The sequence below is a fragment of the Emys orbicularis genome, chromosome 2 (genome assembly GCF_028017835.1).
Source record: "Emys orbicularis isolate rEmyOrb1 chromosome 2, rEmyOrb1.hap1, whole genome shotgun sequence".
Lineage (NCBI taxonomy): Eukaryota > Metazoa > Chordata > Testudines > Emydidae > Emys > Emys orbicularis.
This window is the reverse complement of record NC_088684.1, coordinates 87,943,140-87,963,985: the sequence shown is the minus strand read 5'-3', so window position 1 is coordinate 87,963,985 and position 20,846 is coordinate 87,943,140. Positions and strand designations below refer to the sequence as shown.

General features: G+C 42.0%; 1 protein-coding gene across 1 annotated transcript in view; it reads left to right on the top strand.

Moving 5' to 3' along the window:
- The window catches only part of LAMA1 (laminin subunit alpha 1), a 148,876-nt gene extending 132,663 nt beyond the window's left edge, over positions 1–16,213 (top strand). Inside the window, exons 54-63 of the mRNA XM_065398699.1 lie at positions 552–703; positions 1,541–1,726; positions 2,249–2,453; positions 3,627–3,739; positions 4,647–4,836; positions 6,767–6,925; positions 7,759–7,912; positions 9,646–9,779; positions 12,331–12,553; positions 16,053–16,213. Of these exons, the coding sequence (XP_065254771.1) occupies positions 552–703; positions 1,541–1,726; positions 2,249–2,453; positions 3,627–3,739; positions 4,647–4,836; positions 6,767–6,925; positions 7,759–7,912; positions 9,646–9,779; positions 12,331–12,553; positions 16,053–16,213 (1,677 nt within the window). The remainder of the gene's footprint in view (positions 1–551; positions 704–1,540; positions 1,727–2,248; positions 2,454–3,626; positions 3,740–4,646; positions 4,837–6,766; positions 6,926–7,758; positions 7,913–9,645; positions 9,780–12,330; positions 12,554–16,052) is intronic.
- Positions 16,214–20,846: the final 4,633 nt, after the last annotated feature.

The window sequence follows — 20,846 nt, the reverse complement described above, 5'->3', positions numbered from 1 at the left end:
GTTCCTTTCCCTTTCCAGCAGGAGGTGGTGGTTGTTGGATTCAAATTTATCAAACATCTGCTATCTGGAGGCTGGTATGAAAGATGGAGCTCCCAAGCAGCGTCCAAGGACAGCATCCCAGCTTCCTTTAGCACTATCTTATGGGGATATAAAGGGATTGGGTTTTTTACCTGAGCTTTTACCGTGGACAGGGGGACTCCCAGCTTTCATGTCTCTTTAGTTAGAAGGCTTAGTTCTCTAGCTGTTATCTGTTCTCATTCACTGTCACGAGTGTTACAATGTTTGACTTGCAAACATTGCAGGGGCCAGTTTATGTGTTTTGGTATTTTATTTTTGAACTGTTTCCATTGAAATTTAAAAAATAAACAAAACAAATAAATAAAATAAATGATGGATGTTTTCTTTTGGTTGTGGAGTTCATCAAAGTTTGTCTATAACACCGAAATTTGGTGGCAGATTTGACCAAATCACCCTTTTAAGTATTATTTATAGGGTATGAAAGAAAACAGAGTTGCAGTAAAAAAATTAATTGAATGATTAAATCTCCACAGCCCTTCTTTTCCATCATGCTGATTGATGGTCATCTTGCAGTGCATATTAATGCAGGAGACAGAGCAAGTACTAGAAAAATCATCCTCCAGCCTGCTAATGGAACATACAGTGATGGGCAAGAACATTCTGTCATCCTGATCCGGAATAAGAGGTACATGTGACTGTGAACAGTACCACTTGTTTAATTACTGTATGTCATTGTCAGTTCACCATGTTCCCTGAAGAACTGACTTAGCTAGCTCATTTCAGTGGAATAATCAGGGTTGTATGTTTCTGTTGTTAATGGAGGAGTCCTGATTTATATGGTAATTGCATACAGCCAGTGATTAAGTTGTGCATGAAAGCTCCCTTGAAAGCTTTAGACAGTCTGGACCACATGAGTAAAATGTACTAAATATTGCTAGAAAAAGTAGACAGTTAATTGACTATTTATTTATTTGACTAAGAAACATACATGTCCAATTTACTCCTGTAACTGGATTAGTTGTCACATTTATAAAGCTACTCAACAAATCCATCCTACTAAATAATAAAATATTCTTCAAAGAACCTCTTTAGCTGTAAATGGTGTAGGTGAATTATCAAAATCACTGCATCTTTACATAGGCGTGGGAACTAGGGTGTGTGTGTGTGGGGGTGCTGCACTTACGTGGGGCTCTGCTCTTCGCCCCGCACCCAGGGTCCTGGCTGCTGGCCCTGCACCCAGGGCTCTGCTCCCAGCCCCGCACCCGGGGTCCCGGCTGCCGGCCCCATGCCGGGGGCTCTGCTCCCAGCCCCAGCTCTAGGGGACGGGAGAGGGGTGCAGACGGGAGTAAGGGGGGCATGAGGTAAAAAATTTGGGGACCAGTGCTTTACAGTTTTGCTGGCTTTCAGCACCCCCACTATAAAAAATGTTCCAGAGGCACTGAAACTTTATTTCTTAGCACATGGCATTAGTGAAGTTGAAATTAAGTTCCTTGTTGAATGATTTTCCGCTTCACCCTTTCAGGATGATAATAGTACAAGTGGATGAAAGTAATCCTGCAGAACTGAGACTTGGCTTGTCGGCAGAAATGAGCCCCATGAATATTTCCAACTTCTACGCTGGTGGGGTTCCAGCAGGAGAGGGCATTTCTGGGTTCAAGATGACAGGATCTTTTTACGGCTGTATTAGAAATCTGATCTTTAACATGCAGTAAGTCAGAGTGAATGGCAGCACTCTTTTGGAGAATGGAACTGCAGGCCTGTGCATATAAAATATAAACTGTTGCTTTTGACTATAAGATCTCCAGCGCATGGACCATATCTAATTCCTTTTTTGTACTGTGGGCAAGCATAATGCCAGCACTCTGTAATAAATAGTAAAATGCAAAAGAGATTAGTATCAAACTTGCATCAATGAGTATTGCTGGCCACATTTTCAGATATTCAGTCAGACTCAAAAGTGCCTTTAGTGCATACAGATACATTGCACAAAACACATAGTTGGGTTCCCAGTGATATGATTTGCATGCACAGATAAGATAATTGGCCAAGAAAACTGTTGCATGAATATTGTTGTGTAGAATTAGAGGATACTCTTTAATGATTTTCTCCCACCGTGGTTAACCCTTTTGAAACATTTTCCACTGATGTGCAAGTCTTCACCCATTGACAAGTGGGTAAGTTCTTGTAAAGTACTTTCATCTACTCAGAGCCCTCTCTTTTGTAAACCCAGGCTTCTGGATTTCACCACTGCCGTGAGGTACGAGCATGTGGATATGGACAGCTGCTTGCTTTTAGAGAAGCCTAAACCTGCCATACAAGCAGAAGATATTGAGATTCAACCAGAACTACAGCCTTTGCCAATTCCTCTGCGGCCTCTTACCAATATTGAGAGAGTACATACTACAAACTTAGTGTATGCTGCCCCTGTTGGCAAAGTGAGTATTGAGGGGGGAGCAAGGTCTATCCTAGCTTTGTTTTTGTTAACCCAAAATACAGAGCCATACGCTTACTTCCCTTCTTGAAAAGATGGTTTGTAAGGGAAAAAGCAATGGTATATCATACTATACCTCTGTACAGCCATCACTTCTGGGCCTTACACCTGGAAGGCCATGAGGAAGGGAAATTGGCAGTTAAGCATGCCAATGATCAGCCACCTGTACACTTGCAACTGAGGAGTTCTGCATAAAAAAGGTGGGATACAGCCCTCAAGGCAGGTGAAGTTAGAGAGTAGTTGCTATTCTTGGCGTGTTCTCCTGCCAAAGTGGATCTATGCTGAGATTTGCAGTGCAAATTAAAGTTGATTGAATCAATGTTATGTCACCATGAAAAACTCAGTGGTCATGTGCATACAGCTGCTAGTCCCTGTCGTGCTTTCATTGCTGAGGAGCAAGCCCAGACCATTGTGGAGGCTCAGGATCAATAATCGTATCACAGTCTTTACCTGTTAGTCTTGGGTCTATGTGTAGTTCGCACAATACCTGTGTGTGCTACATTCCCAAGAACATGATGCAGCATTACTTTTCTCTTTCTGGAGCTGAATATCTTTATGACTGAGTGTTTCCTGAGTGTCTGGTAATCATTTTTATGTGGGAGGGGGACATAGGTTTTGTGGATTTTATACCACATGCCTATAAAAAGAAATGCTGAGCTGTCTGAGACCTGTAGTATAATTTTGTTTCATACTCTGATTCAGAGCTATTGATGCTCTGAATATATGAGAATATCTCCACCAAGAGTAGCTAAGGAATTTCACACCAAAATTCTACTCTCACCTCCCCGTGACAAAGGCTGAGAGACTAATGAATAAGTAAACTGGAAGTAAATTAATAAATCAAAATCTATAACACCTAACTAGCAGAGACTTTTGTGTTAGTGCTGTGAAGCATGGTCTAGTCATTATAACTAGTTTCCTTTGTGCCTGCCAAATGTCCCAACCATCTGAGAGGTCAGGCGATTGCTATTACAGTACTAGTCACATTTTTCCAGTGTGGCAGTTGCACACGGAGCAAACAGCACAGTTAGGTCGCCATAAAAGAGTGCTACTTAAGCAACAAAATATTTTAATACCTCTTGTGGAATATTCTCTAATGAAGCTCTTTCATTAACAGGGACAGTGTGCACAGGATTCAATACCAGATCATGTTCCCGGTGCCCACCAGTTTGGCCTTGCTAAAGGGAGCCACATAGTACTGCTTTTTAATCAGTCTACCGTCAGAAGGAAGTAGGTATATCTTGAATTACACATGACACTTAGTCTTGCATTTAGGTGCATAAAAGAACAATCTCTATGAAGGAGTGGTGTAGCAGGGTTTCTCCCCAAACCCAGCGTCAGACCTTGCCTCTGCCTTAATTTCTTTACTCTGCCATTATCAACTAAAGCACCACACCTGGTGGATTGTAACTACGCTACTCTCCCAGGATCTTCTTTATTAACATAAATTAATAGTTTAACTCAAAATCAGAGTCTCCCAGACTTCCTCTTCAGGCATAGCAGTCCTTTGTGCCCCTTGTGGGCTTCTAAATCTCTCACAGGGTTTTCCTCCCCCCCAAATATTCCAGCCAGGTCTTATTCCAGAAACTTCTTCCCCAATTCCCTCTGGATCCCCTGCAGGAGTCCTCTTCTGCACTCACTCCTCCAACCACCTGCCCTGAGAGCTAAGGAGAGTCCCCCTGCTCAGTTTTTCCACCAGCCTTCCCACCCGGCTCTTATATACACTCCCTAGATATCTGTCTATGTGCTAAGAAGCATCTCCCTGATCTTTTCAGTCTCTCCCTGAGCTCAGGCTTCTCTATATATCCCAGCAGGCCTGGCTATGAGTCACAGGCTTCTACCAGGTTAGCCCAGGGCTCATTTCCTTCACCTGGAGAGGTGGGCGGAGCCTTTCACAAGGTGCAGCTGAATCCAACCCCCTTAAAAGAGCCCACTCACCCCGTGACAAGCTGTTTGTGTGTTTCTGATATATGGTATTACTTTTTATTGTGGAAATTCTATTGGTCATGCTTTCAAACATCTATAGTGGGTTATCATTTGCTTTGGTCCTTTTTAAACCAATAACTTTTAGTCTTAAGGGAAGTTTTCTATCACTATAGAACAAGGATTTGAAAAATATTCTATTTTTATTGTCTAGACTTTCTATCCAGCTGAATCTAAGAACCTATGCCTCTAGTGGCCTGATTTACTACCTGGCTCATCAGAACCAGATTGATTATGCAGCCCTTCAGCTTCATGGGGGACAACTCTATTTCTTATTTGATCTTGGGAAAGGAAAAGCAGTAGCCTTTCACCCGGCTGCCATCAGTGATGGCAAGTGGCACACGGTAGGTACCCAAGAGGCTTGAACTCCCCTGCAATCAATTTTGCTTGCCTTAGCCACACATTAGCGTGAGTGTTTGCATGCAGGACTTGGCCACTGTTCTGAAATAATTCAAATACCTGAATAATGAACTTCTCTTTTTTTATTCTTATTAACGGTGAAGTGAGTCGTGCACCTCGAGCCTATAAAGTACTTCAGCTTATTCAGAGACAATTACTTAACGAAAAGAGGGGTAATAAGCCAAAGCTGCAATCATCCCTTCTATGGGAAAATCCTTCAGAGTGGCCTGGAAACTCTGAGTTTACCCACATGGAGTTGTAAGGATTAGGGCTACTCAGGTCTGGAGTACACCGAACCTCTAAGGTGCCAGTAACATGCACCATGTAACATGTACCATGATTTGGAGGCAAACATTGTAGGTGCTTCAACAGCTAGGCCTTCTGGTGCTAGCCCTTGTGGATCCGAATAATCACCCAGACATGTGGTTAAGGGAAAGGGGTATTTAACTAGGTCGGGAAGAAAAGGGAAAGGTTGCAAATACCATAGGTACAGAGGCTTAAACAGCTACAGTTCAAAGAAAACAGTAGCAGTTCTTGTTAGAGCCCTGGGACAGTCCAGTCGAGTCCGGGATCTTCATGCCTAGTGCCTGGGTCTCTCTCCAGTCCAGTCTCTATTCAAGCAAATAGGAGCTTGCAGGTTTCCAGGCCAGGCTCAGTTAGTGTCTCTCATTGGGACCTTGCTGCACTGGCTCCCTGCCCAGCCATTGTTGCTCCCCCATAAGCCCTACACAGATCTACGCCCAGCTATAGTGTCTGGCAGACACAGCTTGTTCCACACACGGCTCTGCCCACAGTTCCTGGGGGGTTCCTATCTGCACCCAGCTTCTCTGCAGATCCTCGCTAGTTGTTGCTGCTTCCCAAAGATGCCTAGTCATTTCCTCGTTCAGGGTCCTTCCTCCTACCTGGCTAGGAGGAAGGGGATGTGCAGTGGGTAGGGAGTTGATAGGAAATGTAGTCCCTGCTTAGCAGGTTCATCACATAATTTTCTGCAGATTCCTCCATCAAGGGGCAGGGGTTGGTGCAAGGTAGAGAAAGCGCGTGTGTTGGCCACAGATGTCAGAGAATCCAATGGAGATTCCTTGTATCTCTATACCTTGCCTCTCTCTGGTTCCCTGCCAGCAGAGGTCCACTGGACCCCTTTGTCTCTGGGAGGCTCCTCCCTTTGTGAGGAGGTTGGGTTCCACGCTGCACTGGAGCTACACACAAAGGTTAGGACTAACTCTGTCAGCATTAACTTTAGCGTGAATTTTCCTTGAGTCTGGTGGGGAAGACAATATACATCCCATTAGTCCTTGCCCTTCTTCTCCATGCCTGGAGACCTGAGGGGGCTTCTGTGGGGATGGGTGGCACAGAGGTGCCACCTTCCACATCCAGCCTGGGAATCCTCAGAATATTGTCTTGCATGCCTAATACAAGTAGAGCAACAAACAACATAAGCTACCACACAAAGAAAGCAAAGCTGAGCTACAGTCAGAGACCCCACAGATGAGCTCTAGTGTACGTTGAGAGGCAGAATATTCCAGAATTATGGTCCCCATCAGCAGTTTTGAAGCTGCCTTAAATATAACTAAAATAGACTAGTTATTTTATTCAATGCATTAAATACTAATAGTAAGACCTTGAAATGCACTCGCAGGACAATAGGCAATCAGTGCAGGCCATGGAGTGTTTGAGTGTCAGTTATTTGGGGATGAAGGGCCTTGAGCGGTAATGCTGTTGCGTTCTGAAATAACCTCAACTTGTGGATGACTTCTAAGAGTAACTCCAAATACAGCATGCTAACGCAATCTAGGCTCTGAAATCATCTTCAGAAATGGATCTTGCCCACTCTTATTGTGGTCAGCAGGTTGATACAAACTTTGCTATTTCTTTTAGGTAAAGACAGAGTATGTTAAACGAAAAGGCATAATCACCGTCGATGGACAGGAATCTGCAGCAGTTAATGCTCTGGGAGATGGTAACACGTTGGATGTGGAGGGGAAGCTCTATCTGGGAGGGCTTCCTTTAGATTATACAGCTAGAAATATTGGAAATGTAAGATTTCTTTTGAAAATATCTTTGTTAAGAATGTATAAGAGATAACCCAAATGGTTCATAGCATAAGCTAAGCCTCAACTATCTGGGGTCAGGAAGTATAATTTTCCAGTACAGGTTTCTTTCACCTTTCTCTATAGCATCTGGTACTGGTCACTGACTGGGATAGGATACTGGACTAGATGGTCTGTTATCTATGACAATTCTGCCTCCCTGTGTATTGTAACTTCACACTTACCTCTTCCATAATTGGACTTACTGTATTACAGGCTAACAAAGATGTTAACACGTTGAATCTATAATTTAATCAAAACAATGGTTAGAAATACTAGTGATTTTCATAATAACGTACTCAAGTAAATTCAAGCGCCTTTAATTTATGGGCTTGTTCTCTGTTCCTGTTAATGGCAATGGCAAACCCCTCATTTATTTGCATCAGAGCAGGAGTAGGCCCCTCAAGCATGTGTCTTTGACTATTAGCATTTCTAGGCAGTTTTCTGTTTTGATATACTCTTATCTATTTTTACTGCTGTAAGGCATCATATACATTTGTGGCACTATATAAATAATTATGTTGGTGCTTTAAATCCCTGAATGTTCTCTTCAGAGAATCCTTAATTTACAGTGATGTCAAACATTGCTGTGAGAGATCAGCCTGCAGTTTGCCTAGGGTGACCAGACAGCAAGTGTGAAAAATCAGGACATGGGGTGGGAAGTAATAGGAGCCTATATAAGAAAAAGACCCAAAAATCGGGACTGTCCCTATAAAATCGAGACATCTGGTCACCCTAAATTTGCCTTATGTATTAACTGTTATATCTCACTACGCTTAGGTCACTCACAGTATCCCTGCATGCATTGGCAGTGTGATGATTAACAACAAGCAACTCGACAAAGAGAGCCCTGTCTCCATCCTTGCTGTGAATAAATGTTATGCAACAGCACAGGAAGGCACTTTCTTTGATGGAAGCGGGTTTGCTGCTCTAGGTAAGTGTCATTAATAGAATCAATAGCTTATTGAATTAGTGCTCATGAAAACACATCAATTTTATGTCTAGATGCAACGAACATAATTAAATGACACTTCATTCAACTACTGTGTATTCTGGGTATCTATTTCTAACTGACTCCTTCCCCCTTTATGTCCAAGACTGCCCCCTGCCCACTTGCTAATGATCTGGCAGTCTGCAAAGGAGTCTCTGACACAAGTAAAAGACCTAACTCTTCTCCAGCTGAGAAAAGAAACAGTGGTGTGTGTGTGTGTGTGTGTGTGTGTGTGTGTGTGTGTGTGTGTGTGTGTGTGTGTGTAAGAGTTTAAACTGGTGTAATTTAAAGGCTGAGGAATCAGAAGGCATAAGGGAGTGAATTTGAAAAACGGTAGGGCTCACTTTCCACTTTTCCCATAGGTGCTGGAACTGGGGGTGCTGCCACACCTCCTGGCTTGAAGTGGTTTCCATCATATACAGGATTTACAGTTTGGTTCAATGGCTCTCAGCACCCCCACTATACAAATTGTTCCAGCACCTCTGACTTTTTCTGTTTCCTCAACATATTGAACTACACCAATGTAAACTCCCTTAGATCTACTTAAGCCCAGTGTACTGATGTAAGAGTTTAAATGAGTGAAAGGGAACTTCATCGCATGTAAGGGAATTTTAACTCTCACTACTTTACACATAGTTTTTGAATTTGGATTATAGTCTACAAACAGCTTTCCAGAGACTCAGCAAAAACCCTGTCCATTCAGGGTAATTAACATGCCTATTAATTATTACATGTACTATTGATTACTTGTCACAGTTCAGGGCAACTGCACTTGTATTCCCCATCCATGCAATGGCACCCATTCTTAGGGTACGTCTGCACTGCACTCTCCTTACACCAGTTTATAGATATAAATACTGCATGCCCCCCTAGCATGGGTACAAATAGCAGGGTACATGGTGAGGCACTGCTTAGGGGAGTAAAGACATGCTTAAACCCTGTGGATAGGTACCCTATACATCTCTCTACACACTCACGCAGTGCTGTTTTTAGCAGTATGGTGTCCTGTGCCACATCACTGATGGAATCTTTCCTCACTGCAGGGAAAGGCTCAGGCAGTAGGGAAAGGCTTGCTGTCTGCTTGCTGCCAGTCTTTCATAAACAGCTGAATTGCTCCCAGTGATAAGTTTCCACTCTAAGCAAATACATTTATTCTTAGGGTAAAAGCATTACAGAAAAATAACATATTAAAAATAATAAAGAACCTACACACACACCCACTAAGAAGTTTACCAGAGATCACTCCCACCATTTCCATAAGGATTCTGGCCCGTGCCAGTCCTTCGAACCCTGCCCTAAGGACTGGGACCCTCCCTTTGGATAGAGGGTTCTGTCTGTTTGCTGCATCAGAAAGAAGGCCTTGCATCAGTTTAAACTCTGGCTTTTTATTCAAAAGTCTTTTCTTTGTCTGTTGGCCTCTGGAGAATCCACTTTGAACTAGTATAGGCAAGCCTGCCACAGGAGTTGGTGCCTCTCCGGGGGTGTTTCAACCTGAGAGAATTTGCCCACTGTTCTTAGTTCCTGGAGGGGCTGTGGTTACCCTACCCCATGGAATTACATACAATCCCTGGCCCACAATGATACATAAACTCAGTACAATACAAAGATATTGCAGAACATTGCCATATCGGTCACATGCCTAATCTTTTACTTTATGCTTATCGTTTATTTTTCAGTGAAAGAAGGTTATAAAGTCCGATCTGATGTGAACGTTACGTTTGAGTTCCGCACCATGGCTATGAATGGAGTTCTTCTTGGAATCAGTAGTGCTAAAGTAGATGCCATTGGACTGGAGATTGTGAATGGCAAGGTGGGTTGCATAGGTAGGGGACACTCACTAGGAGAGTTGAATTTAGGGATAGTTCTCCAAGGCTTGTGCAAAATGGGAAAGTCAGGCGTGTTGAGCATTACATCAGTAATAAGTGATGAAACCAAAAGACCAGAAGACAATGTGATAGAAACAAAGATGTTGCTGTGATTCATAAATACAACATGTAATCTGGGGCAAACTTTTGGTCACAAGGAAGGTGGGTTCACATCATGATGAAGCAGCACAGGGACTCCTCATCCTATAATTACTGACCATAATACTTATGTCAGCCTGAAGAGTTTGTGCTTTCCTTTCTAGTTGGACTAGCTACTATACTGTGTATGCTGTTTGCTGGACCAGCAAAATACCTTTCATATATGTTGGTACTCTTTTCAATTAAGCTAAACTTGCCCTTACTCAAGAATGCTCTTGCAGAAAGTATTTAGCTGCTGTGTCTTAGCAAGAATTTTGTTAGCATAGGTTGAAAGTCCTATTGTTATTCTGAGATGAGAAATTGTCAGGAAATGGAATGAGTCACCATTCAGCATTCAATCATTTTCTTTTAAAGTGAGACTGAAGAGCTTGGAGGAAAGTATATATAAGAAAGTTGGCTTAAGTTTCCCTGTTTCTTTTGCTAGAAGTCTTAGTTATTTATAAAGCTGATTTATAAATCCCATCAATTTAATTTTACTTAGGAAAAGAAAATAGTACAAGATTTAGTCCCCTTTTTGGCGACAGTTAAAACAAAGGAGAACTGTAAATCTCTAAAACAGGATTAATGTAAACTGATGAGGCCTTTTAAATTGAATTAAAAACAAATTCTGTGATTACTTTTTCAAATATAAATTATATTTTTGAATTATATTTCTTTCTGGACAAAGCTAAAAGCTAACAACATTATTTAAAACTTTTCAGTGAGTCTGCCTAATGATACTTCAGAATATCAGCTCAGAATAACAGAACCCAAAGAAAACACAATGGCTGTTTGAACCAAGCCATCTCATAAGCACTATTGTAATTTACAGGAAATATTTTTCCATTAAGTGTTTTTTTTTATGGAGGTGGAGGCTTTTATGCCTTTATCTGAGACATGGGGGCTGGTGGGAGTGTCCACCACTATTTCCCCCACATGCATACCCTCATCCTTAAGGCTTCATGTCCCAACTATCATCTCTTCAGTTGTATTGGAATGGACACCTTAGTGAACATACGGGAAAGCGGTAGCATTACCAAAGTATCGTTAGGTTTTTGAGAGTCCCAAAGCTAGTGGGAAAAGTGGGGACTTGCAGGGAAGAATCAGGGGATGTGTATATAAAAACATCTCTTTATTTAAATAGATTAAAAAGAGAAAAAATCGCCAACTACAAAAATGACCTAATTTAAGGAGTTATCTGCTAATTTGCACCATGAATAAATAAGTAGTCTAAACTCACTGCACGAGCTAGGCTTCTGCCTCCTCATGTTAATCCCAATAGTGCCCAGGCTCTCTTGAGAGGGAATCTGTGGCTATTCAGCTCAGCCCTCTCTGTACATCTGGAAATTTCTCATTATCTGCTACCCAGACAATTTAAAATCTTCCTCATCCAAGAAAAAAGAACCAACTTACATGTAATGCCATTGACTAGGGAGTTCATCACCCTATTACAATAGAATAACAATTCCTTATCCCACACTCCAATTTATCCATTTGCAGACAATGCTCCCAACAAAAATTGCTTGTCTAAATATTGAAGATTTCCTAGAGCTGGCTATGCATGAAGTCAAGAGTTCCTACCTTTTTTACGGGTACAAAAATGCCCAGCTGCTAGCCATGCCTCCATTATAGGGACCTGCAATCGTTATGGTTACTACTCCGGGTAATTAACTGTGTTCCGGGTCTCACTGGTCATTATGATTCAGAAAGCTACACAGAAAGTATCTTGTAGCAATCAGTACATAGTTGCCCACTTCTCCTGTACAAAATAAATACATAGCTTTTAAATACATTGCTTTTAAATATTTTCCCCAATTTGCCCTTGTTTTGGGGTAATATTTTACATGTTTGAGCGTCAACACAAAAAAGATGTTTTTTAGTCTGTTTAAACAAGAAAAGAAAAATGAAAAAGAAATAGAACCATACATTCATACATATGTATCCACACACACATTGGCACTGACCTAGTGGTTTCCCATCCTATACATAACTGCTGCCCTATTGAAGCAATTACTGGACATGATGGTCTTAGTACTCCAGTGTAAATCAGGAGTAATGCCTATTAAGTCAGTGAAAGTACACTGGTGTAGAAGAACCACTCCCCATATTCATAGCAAACATTTATATCCCAAATAAAGAATGCCTAGCTTGTTGAATGTATTCTGGTTAGGTTTAGAAAATATTTTAATAAGGATTAAACTCCATCTATTAAATTGATTGCTGTGCTTTGGTTAATCTTCAGTCATTTATTTAAAAAAAAGAACTCTTTGCAGCAGCATGAATGTGCTTTTATTCAATCAAATTGCTCCACATGTTCTTACTGTCTGTGTCATTATTGGCATCTGGTTATTTGTTCAGGTTTTGTTCCATGTCAACAATGGAGCTGGCAGAATAACAGCCACATATGAACCACGAGGTGCAAATAGCTTATGTGATGGAAAGTGGCACAAGCTTCAAGCAAACAAAAGCAAACATCGCATTGCTCTGATGATTGATGGGAATTTGGTTCAGGCTGATAATCCCCACATCCAGTCAACATCTGCAGATACAAACAATCCCATTTATGTTGGAGGCTATCCAGGTATGTACGGTAGTATTTCTCTCTCACTAAATAGCTAACTAGGCAGTTCACAAACTGCATAGACCATAATAATTTAGTGAATGTAATGTGAGATCACAGCTATGCTAAGAGCCTATTAACTTTTTTGAGTCTCCGGAATTTACTTTGTTGAGGATGGGTTAACTCCGGTCATGAAAAATTGATTCTGGCAGACATTCTTTTGATATGGATTTATTGAACTAGATCAATTGAACTTGGCACAAGAAGGTGTACATTTACACTTCCCTGCCAAGTCTCAACCCTAAAACTGGAGGAGAGTTGTACCTTGTGAAATACTTCCCTCCCTTGGGGTTTCCATGGAATGGGGCCACTTTTCAATCTGAGGTGACACAGGATCCTCACTTGCGGAGCATCTTGTGAGGGTGTGCTGTATTAATGGGCATATCAAGGCATTCCCCCTCCCCCCACCATCTGTGTAGGCATTTATACTACACTCACCCCCACTTGTTGTGGCCATGCTACATGGCTAGCACGACGCATTATGGGGCTGTGCTTGTCCTCTGAGATCCCTCCCTCTCTGCAGTGGAGGGGAGGTTGCCAACTACTTGGTGTGACACTTTCTCTGGGCGCCCGGAACTGCGGGTGACCTTGTTACCGCTCTGCCTTAGTAAGAGAGAGACTTGCTGATGCTAAGCTGAATGACAGCTCCCTGTAATTCCCATTTGTTAGGCACCCCAGACAGATTTCTCTGTCTGCCAGCCCTTACTTTGCCTTGCAGGTAAAGCTTGGTACACCCAGAGCCCGAGCCCCCTTGAAGAATGCTCCTCCATGGTATCCAGCCCCTTCACTGGACACTCACAGTAATTACCAAGTCTGCTGCCTCCAAAGAGACAGTGTACACACTAGGTTACACACCAGCATTCACACTTTGCTTAATGTTACAGCACTGAGACAAACTTGTTTACCAACTCTGCCTGTTTACTTGGTTTAAACGTATTTTTAACACACACATGCAACTCTTGCATTACACCCGCATGTAAATCTCACAGTGCTTATGATTAAGGCTGCGAGTCTGTCACAGAAGTCACGGAAGTCACAGATTCCATGACTTTCCGTGACCTTCATGACTTCTGCAGCTGCTGGTGCTGGCTCAGGGGCTGCCTGAGCGGGGGCAGCCCCTGGGCCAGCAGCAGCAGTTTGGGTGTGTGGGAGGGGGCTCAGGGCTAGGGGCAGGGGATTGGAGGGCCTTACCTTGGGGTGGGGGGCTCCCACTGGTATGACCCTGCAGCTTCTAGGTGGCGGAGAGGCCGGGGGGGAGCTCCGCGCTGCCTGCGCCCGCAGGCCCCGCCCCCGCAGCTCCCATTGGCTGCAGTTCCTGGCCAATGGGAGCTGCAGCAGCCAGCGCTTGTGTCCCTCCGCTGCCTAGGAGCTGCAGGGATCCAGAGCCTGGTAGGGAGCCCCTGCCAGCCCCGCCTCCCCCCCTTACATGACATTTTTGATAGATAAATACTATGACAATAATGTGTTAGATGTAGTGAGTTAGGAGTTGCCCTTACAAGACCGTGACGCCTTTACAGTTGGAATTGAGGTGGTCATACTTGCATCTGTGAGGGACTGTTTCTACAGGCCAAGATAGACACCGGGTGTAAATTTATCTCTAAGTCTCATTTGCTCTGCACAATTTCCTTTTTCATATAAATATTTATTGTCATTAAATTATAATGCCAAGAAAAATAGAGTTTAGTGCTTTTAAGATTAAACTGTACTGTAGGCCATAATTTGGGTTAGGCCAAATTTTGCATTGAATTTATCCATTAAAAAGATTGCATTTGTAACATCAGAAAATTGGCTACTTTGCAAGCAGGGTGAATATATTTATTTGTAGCTTTTTAATACCTATACTTCTATTGAGCCTGAATAGATGTCAGTCGCTGATGAATTATTAAACAAAGTGGGAAATGCCCACGTAAATTGATCTCTGAAACAGTAGTTATTATTAGAACAGACAGGCCTGTGACAGGTTGGACCCCTTTGTCGTTCAGTGGAAAAACACTGGCATTCCAACAGGGGTTGGGGGGTTCCAGTACCATAGAATCATAGAATATCAGGACTGGAAGGGACCTCAGGAGGTCATCTAGTCCAACCCCCTGCTCAAAGCAGGACCAATCCCCAGACAGTTTTGATCCCTAAATGGCCCCCCTCAAGGATTGAACTCACAACCCTGAGTTTAGCAGGCCAATGCTCAAACCACTGAGCTATCCCTCCCCCCCAGGTGGCTCAGTCACATGTCTCCAGGCAGGGTGGTAGCAGCCAATACTTGTAGGCTGTCTCGAGCGTCCACAGGAAGACTAAACTCTTCCACAGTCCTTTGTCTTTTTGCTGATGGGCCATCAGCCCTGTCTGGCTTTGCATTGTTGTACTGAAGGGCTAGTTGTGGGTGACACCCAAAGTAGCACATCTGAAATATAGATACATGTTCAATATTCCTAACTTCAGATACAGAAATGAGACGGGTATACAAACTGGATAATCACATTCAGTAAATCATAACCTTTCCAATGATATCTTACATGAGCCATCTTACACAAAGTATATGTTATGCCATATCCATATCATAAGCATATTTCCATAAAGAATAGGGAGTGTAACGTCACTAGGCCTATTTGTTATGAAGAGTTTCGATTGATGAAATCTACAGAGCAAATATGACTTTTAAGCATTTGGAAAGCTTTAGGAACAATACTTTGCACTTGTACAGCACCATGTGTGTTGGAGCTCAAGATAGTTTACAGCTATTAATGAATGACTCCATCAAGCATGGCTACTGCTTGATCTCCTAGGATTCCATGGAAGGTTTTATGGGGGTTATGTTTGTTTAAATGGTGCTAATGCAATAGTAATTGTTCCTCTAGCAAGATTCCTCTTGGAAATATGTATCGTAGGTGCAGAGAAGGGAGAAATTCACCCACCATAGTGCTGCAGAAAGCATTCAGTGCACTGTTTCACCTCTTGCATCATGCAATAGAGCTGGTCTCTGTAAACAGTTCCATGTAGTTCAGCATGAAGGGATGGACTGGGGGAGCAACTAAGGCCAAGGAGTACAAGGTTATGCAGATCTAGTAGCTGCAGTGTCCTGGTAGAAGATATACTGGGCTCCAAACCAGCTTGTTCTGTAATAGTGATTGTGGCATGGCTATCGCCTCCCTTCCCTCAGGCTGAGGTGGTTTCTTTCCCCTACTGCTGACTGGATTGCCCCTCTAGTTTGGCTGGTGCAAACCATGTGGCAGTTTTTGAAACCGATGAGCCTGAGCCTGCAAGCAAAGAGCACTTCCTGAGTGGTCTGAGCATCCTCAACTCCCACTGATGCTGGGAGCATCTGATGCTCTGCTGGCCCTATTTTTATGTCCAATGATTTTTATTAATAACTTCTAAGCCTGGCACTTGCTATCATTCTTCACATGCCGCTTCCGTCCCCTTCCACTAGGAGCAGATTCTAGGTATTTCATATTTTCTTTTTCAGCTGATATGAAGCAAAATTGTCTGACAAGCAAGAGCTCGTTTCATGGGTGTTTGAGAAACCTTAAGCTGATTAAGGGCCAACAGGTAGAATCCTATGACTTCAGCCAAGCCTTTGACCTGCCTGGCGTGTTTCCTCATTCGTGCCCTGGGGCTGAGCACTAAACTTCAGAGAAGGATTTGGGGATCGAGATGGGTTTTAAATTTCTTAATGAAGAGGTGATTTTTTTTTTATGAGACCCCCAGGGGTCTGTTACTTTCCAACTCAGGATAAATATGTTTTAGAAGAAGTTCTGTGCTTATATTTTTTAACTAAAACCGTTTTATACAACCAATACCTCTGCTAAAATGTTAACAGCATTAATTGGGTATTTTTCTTTTTTGGAAACTTTATTAATCAGTGTTTACAAGGCGTGTTCTGTTTGCTTGACAGTATTTCGTTGTATTTTATATTGGTCTTTTATAATAAAAATAAAATTGGACCATACAGTGAAAATACAATAGAATGTGCATTATTTCATGTGGTGTAGTAGTTGTACATTTTAATTGTAAGAAAAGAACCAGCTACTATGAAGTGCAATACACAAGAAGATACAATCATCCAGCAGAAGGCACAGGAAGCTAATGGCATAATTGTGACGATATAAAGCAAATAATGCTAGTATACAGAGTGCGACTTAACAGATGACTGGAATCCTCCTATTTCTGTTTTCTCTTTCATATTTGTTTTCTCTGTTAGCTTTTATTCCATTCCATTTTGCCCAATACCAAACATTTAATGTTCCTGCCATCCCTTAGTCAGTATAGAAGGGGAGTTACAGATTGGCTGAAATGTCACATGGTCAGTCGGTGCACAGGCAGCAACTGCATGGTGTGGAGAAACGTGCACCATACTGTGCATGGTAAACCAGACACCTCATCTCCCATGCCAAAGGGAACAGAGACTAGGTTCTGCATTTCAGGCAATGGTGTTGAATACTAATCCACATTGAACAGCACAGCAGCTATTTCCTTTGGAAACCAGTGTTGGGGTTGGGGGTCCATATGGTGCTTTGCAACTCCGCAGATCTTAGGCTGCTGAGTAGTTCTGCACTTTGAGTGGCCCTCTCACACCTATGGTTTGCCTAGTGCATTTTCCTCTGCCTGCATTCAATACTTTGCTTATGTGTTGAAGCAATGGGACCTAAGCTGATGTTTTTGGGATACCTGTTCACACTAACCTAAGCAGAGAGAACCAATTCATTTCACTGAATAGATCACTGAACTGTCATCAGATGGTAATGACTTGTGATTCCCAGGATCATGGGCTTGGCTCTCAACCATGGATCTACTGTAGATATGCAAGCTTCTTTATTATGTAACTCTCCTTTGTATTGTTTTAAAAAAATCTTTGTTTGCCTTCTAACATTTTGTTTGGATTTTTCCTTATTCATTTTGGGCCTAATTCTGCCACTTATTTAAAAGTTGGTGAAAGCCTGACTCTACTGAAGTCAATGGCCAGTGAGGCCAGGATTTCAGCCTGTTAGCAATACCTTACTCCCTAGGTAGTCCAGTGGGACAGTTATGGAGCAGAGCAAGAGTCGGCAACCTTCGGCACACGGCCCATCAGGGTAATCTGCTGGCAGGCTGCGAGACATTTTATTTACATTGACCGTCTGCAGGCACGGCTCCCCCTGCAGCTCTCAGTGGCTGCGGTTCACAATTCCCGGCCAATGGGGGCTGCGGGAAGCGGTGGCCAGCACGTCCCTGTGGCCCGTGCCACTTCCCGCAGCTCCCATTGGCCGGGAACGGCGAACTGCAGCCACTGGGAGCTGCGGGGGGCTGTGCCTATGGATGGTCAACATAAACAAAATGTCTCGTGGCCTGCCAGGGGATTACCCTGATAGGCCATGTGGCAAAGATTGCCGACCCCTGGAGTAGAGTATTTCTGTACTTTAGAAAGGGTGGCAGAATCAGGCCCTTTATTATTGTACTAAATTTGTCCATGTAGTTCTCTAAGTGCCCTCACAAAAGGGCTGCTTTTAAAATAAAATTGACTCATTTCCCAAAATCCTGAATCACCCATTTCCCAGGTAACCATGTATTAAAAATGCAGTGAGAATTTTTCTGAGCGGGTTAGTTTACATTGTTTTTATTTTTGTCATGGATAAAATACAATGTACATGTTCTACATTACAAATACACTACTATGCAGAGAGTGGAATTTATTGTAACAAAACAGTCAACATTCTAACAAGGAGAGGTAAGGAAAAATATACATACAAACATTTGATTCACCTAATGGCATCATATTATTTTCCAAGGGAATGACCTATTATGGAAAACTGCCAAAAAAAAAAAAAAATCTGAAACAGTTAGGGTTTCTAAAAACTGATCTCTTACCTATCATTCAAACCTCTCATGATTCACTACAGTTGTTTTGAATATGACCAGATATAAGATCAAAGAGTGAGGCAACATGTCTGGTGTACAATTTCTTTCTTAGCAAGAAATACGTCATTCTGGTTTTTAAAACTGGCTGATTTCCAGATCTTGCCCACTGAAGGGAAACATTGTTAACGCAGCAACATCAAAGGCTGCGAGGCAAGTAGAAGTAGGCAATGCTACTACTAAGGAAGCTTTTAGAATAAAATGCTTCTAAGCCAGAATTTTTTTTCCTGGCAAATGCACTGAGGTAGTTTACAGTGTATATACACATTATAAAGACATTAGCAATATGAAAAGGAGTGGGATTGTTCCAATATGTTTCTAATAACTACTTCTTACATGCCTAGAGCTAGTGTGTTGATGTAGAAAATGATCTTTTTGCAGCCCATGGAGCATGTAAACACTTAAGGCAACTCTGGAGGTTGTTGAATAGGTTCTACTCCTAAATTTGTTCAGGCCCTTATTAATATTTCACTGCACAATTTTGTTACCTAACAAACCAACATGTAACAACTTAGAATGAAACTGCTGCTAATGGAAGCAGAAATCCAAAAACCTAAGCCAACCTTTTCAAACTGGTAGGCCTAATGTCAAGACCACATGTTTGAACATTTTGGCTGTAATATTTATTTTCCTGTTAGCCAATGTGGCCAATGTAAAACTTGTAACATATGTAACAACACCAACTTACAATAAATATGACTTAGGTAATTAGTTCCTTCTCTCCTTCATGTCAATAGGAATTTAAATTTTTAATTCAATGACAGCAAGAATTTGGCCCTATATTACCAGTCTGTATACTGTTCGTAGAGTCTATTCCAACTGCTTATACTTATGTGCTATGCAAGGATTAAAGTGACAGACAGTTTTAATTAAAAAAGTAATCATTCCAGTATCAAAGGATGGATTTACTTAAATCAAATTTGGCTTTCCTCTGTCCCTATGCAAAGAGGGGAAGTGGCTAAGGTATTCCAAGCAGCCTTCCTTCATGTGTAATGTATAGCGGTATTTATTTTAGCAAGATTTCCAGTGGAATCTACATTTGAGAGTCCAAAACGTACAGAGTAAGTTACAGTCTGAATGCTTGGGGACAAGGTGGAGAAGTTAAATGTGTTTGAATATACTTCAGAAAATGTTATCTTGGGTTCTACATTTTAAATTATCAGATGTGCAGGATTTCTGGGAAATCATAGAAACCCTTTCAATGGTAATAAATATAATATTACTTTGAATGGGAAGAGCAGTATATAAGTACAAAGGATTTTGCACATAAAATCCCTAGGAGCTGTTTATCCTTTTATAAGATATGTTTACAACTCCTGTTCAGCTCACAGGGGCTGCATGCACATATCTGAGTGCAGAATTTGACCTTAACTAATTCTTATGCTACCCCCCTGAGAAGAGTATTATTATTATTGCAAAATTTAGGTGAGGGTACCCAATGTTGTTGTTGTTAAATTTTATCCTACCTGTAGCTTGAAGACAGGAAACCAAATTCTGCCCCCTATATGCTCAACTCAAAAAGTGAAATATTCCATATGCCACAGGTTGGCTTCGCTTACTAAGTACCACCAATAAGGTGGCATGGGTGTAGTGGAGGGCATGATATAGAGTAATCTGAAACCTAGAGTAAGGTTTCAAAATATATAACAATAGTAATTACACAGATGTAGCAAACCATCACAAGCTACATGCTCTTTCATCAAGATAAAGTACTTCACATTTATTTGTGGGCCACAGTTCGTAACAGTTATCCATTGCTACCTCATGAATGAAGGATTATTTCTCTCCATATTCCTGTGGCCAAGTCACGAAGAAGAAAAAACACTGAAGTGGTGGTCATACCACAGATGAATTTATCATACAGTAAATATGCCAATGGCAGAAATATCCCTTGTTAAATTTGAAGGATCTATAACTTCCTGTTTTTGCAGCTTGAGAAATAAATTCTTGGTTGCTAGAGCATCACCACATCTCTTAGCAAATGTGCACGCATATGTCTATGCATGCAGTAGAGTACAGCCTGATCATGCCTAGCTAGCTGGAGAGCTGTGAGCACTGCTACTGACTGGCTAAGAATTGGGCATATTCTAGTAAATAAATTTGTTATACTGGCTCCCCAACCCTATCCAGCCTGTTTCTTTGTCTTGACCTATTAAATCTCATCTTTTAAACTGTACGCAATTTGCAGCAGGGTCTGCTATTTATTACTTGTTTGTACAGTGCCTAGCACAGTGGGGGCCAACCTGCCTGTGGCCTTTAGGCACTACCAAAATAGCAATGTTAAATAATAATAAATCCTACTTGTCATCTGGAATAGCCTTCCACCGGGAGCAGTGGGGGGCAAAAGACACATCTGGCTTCAAGACTA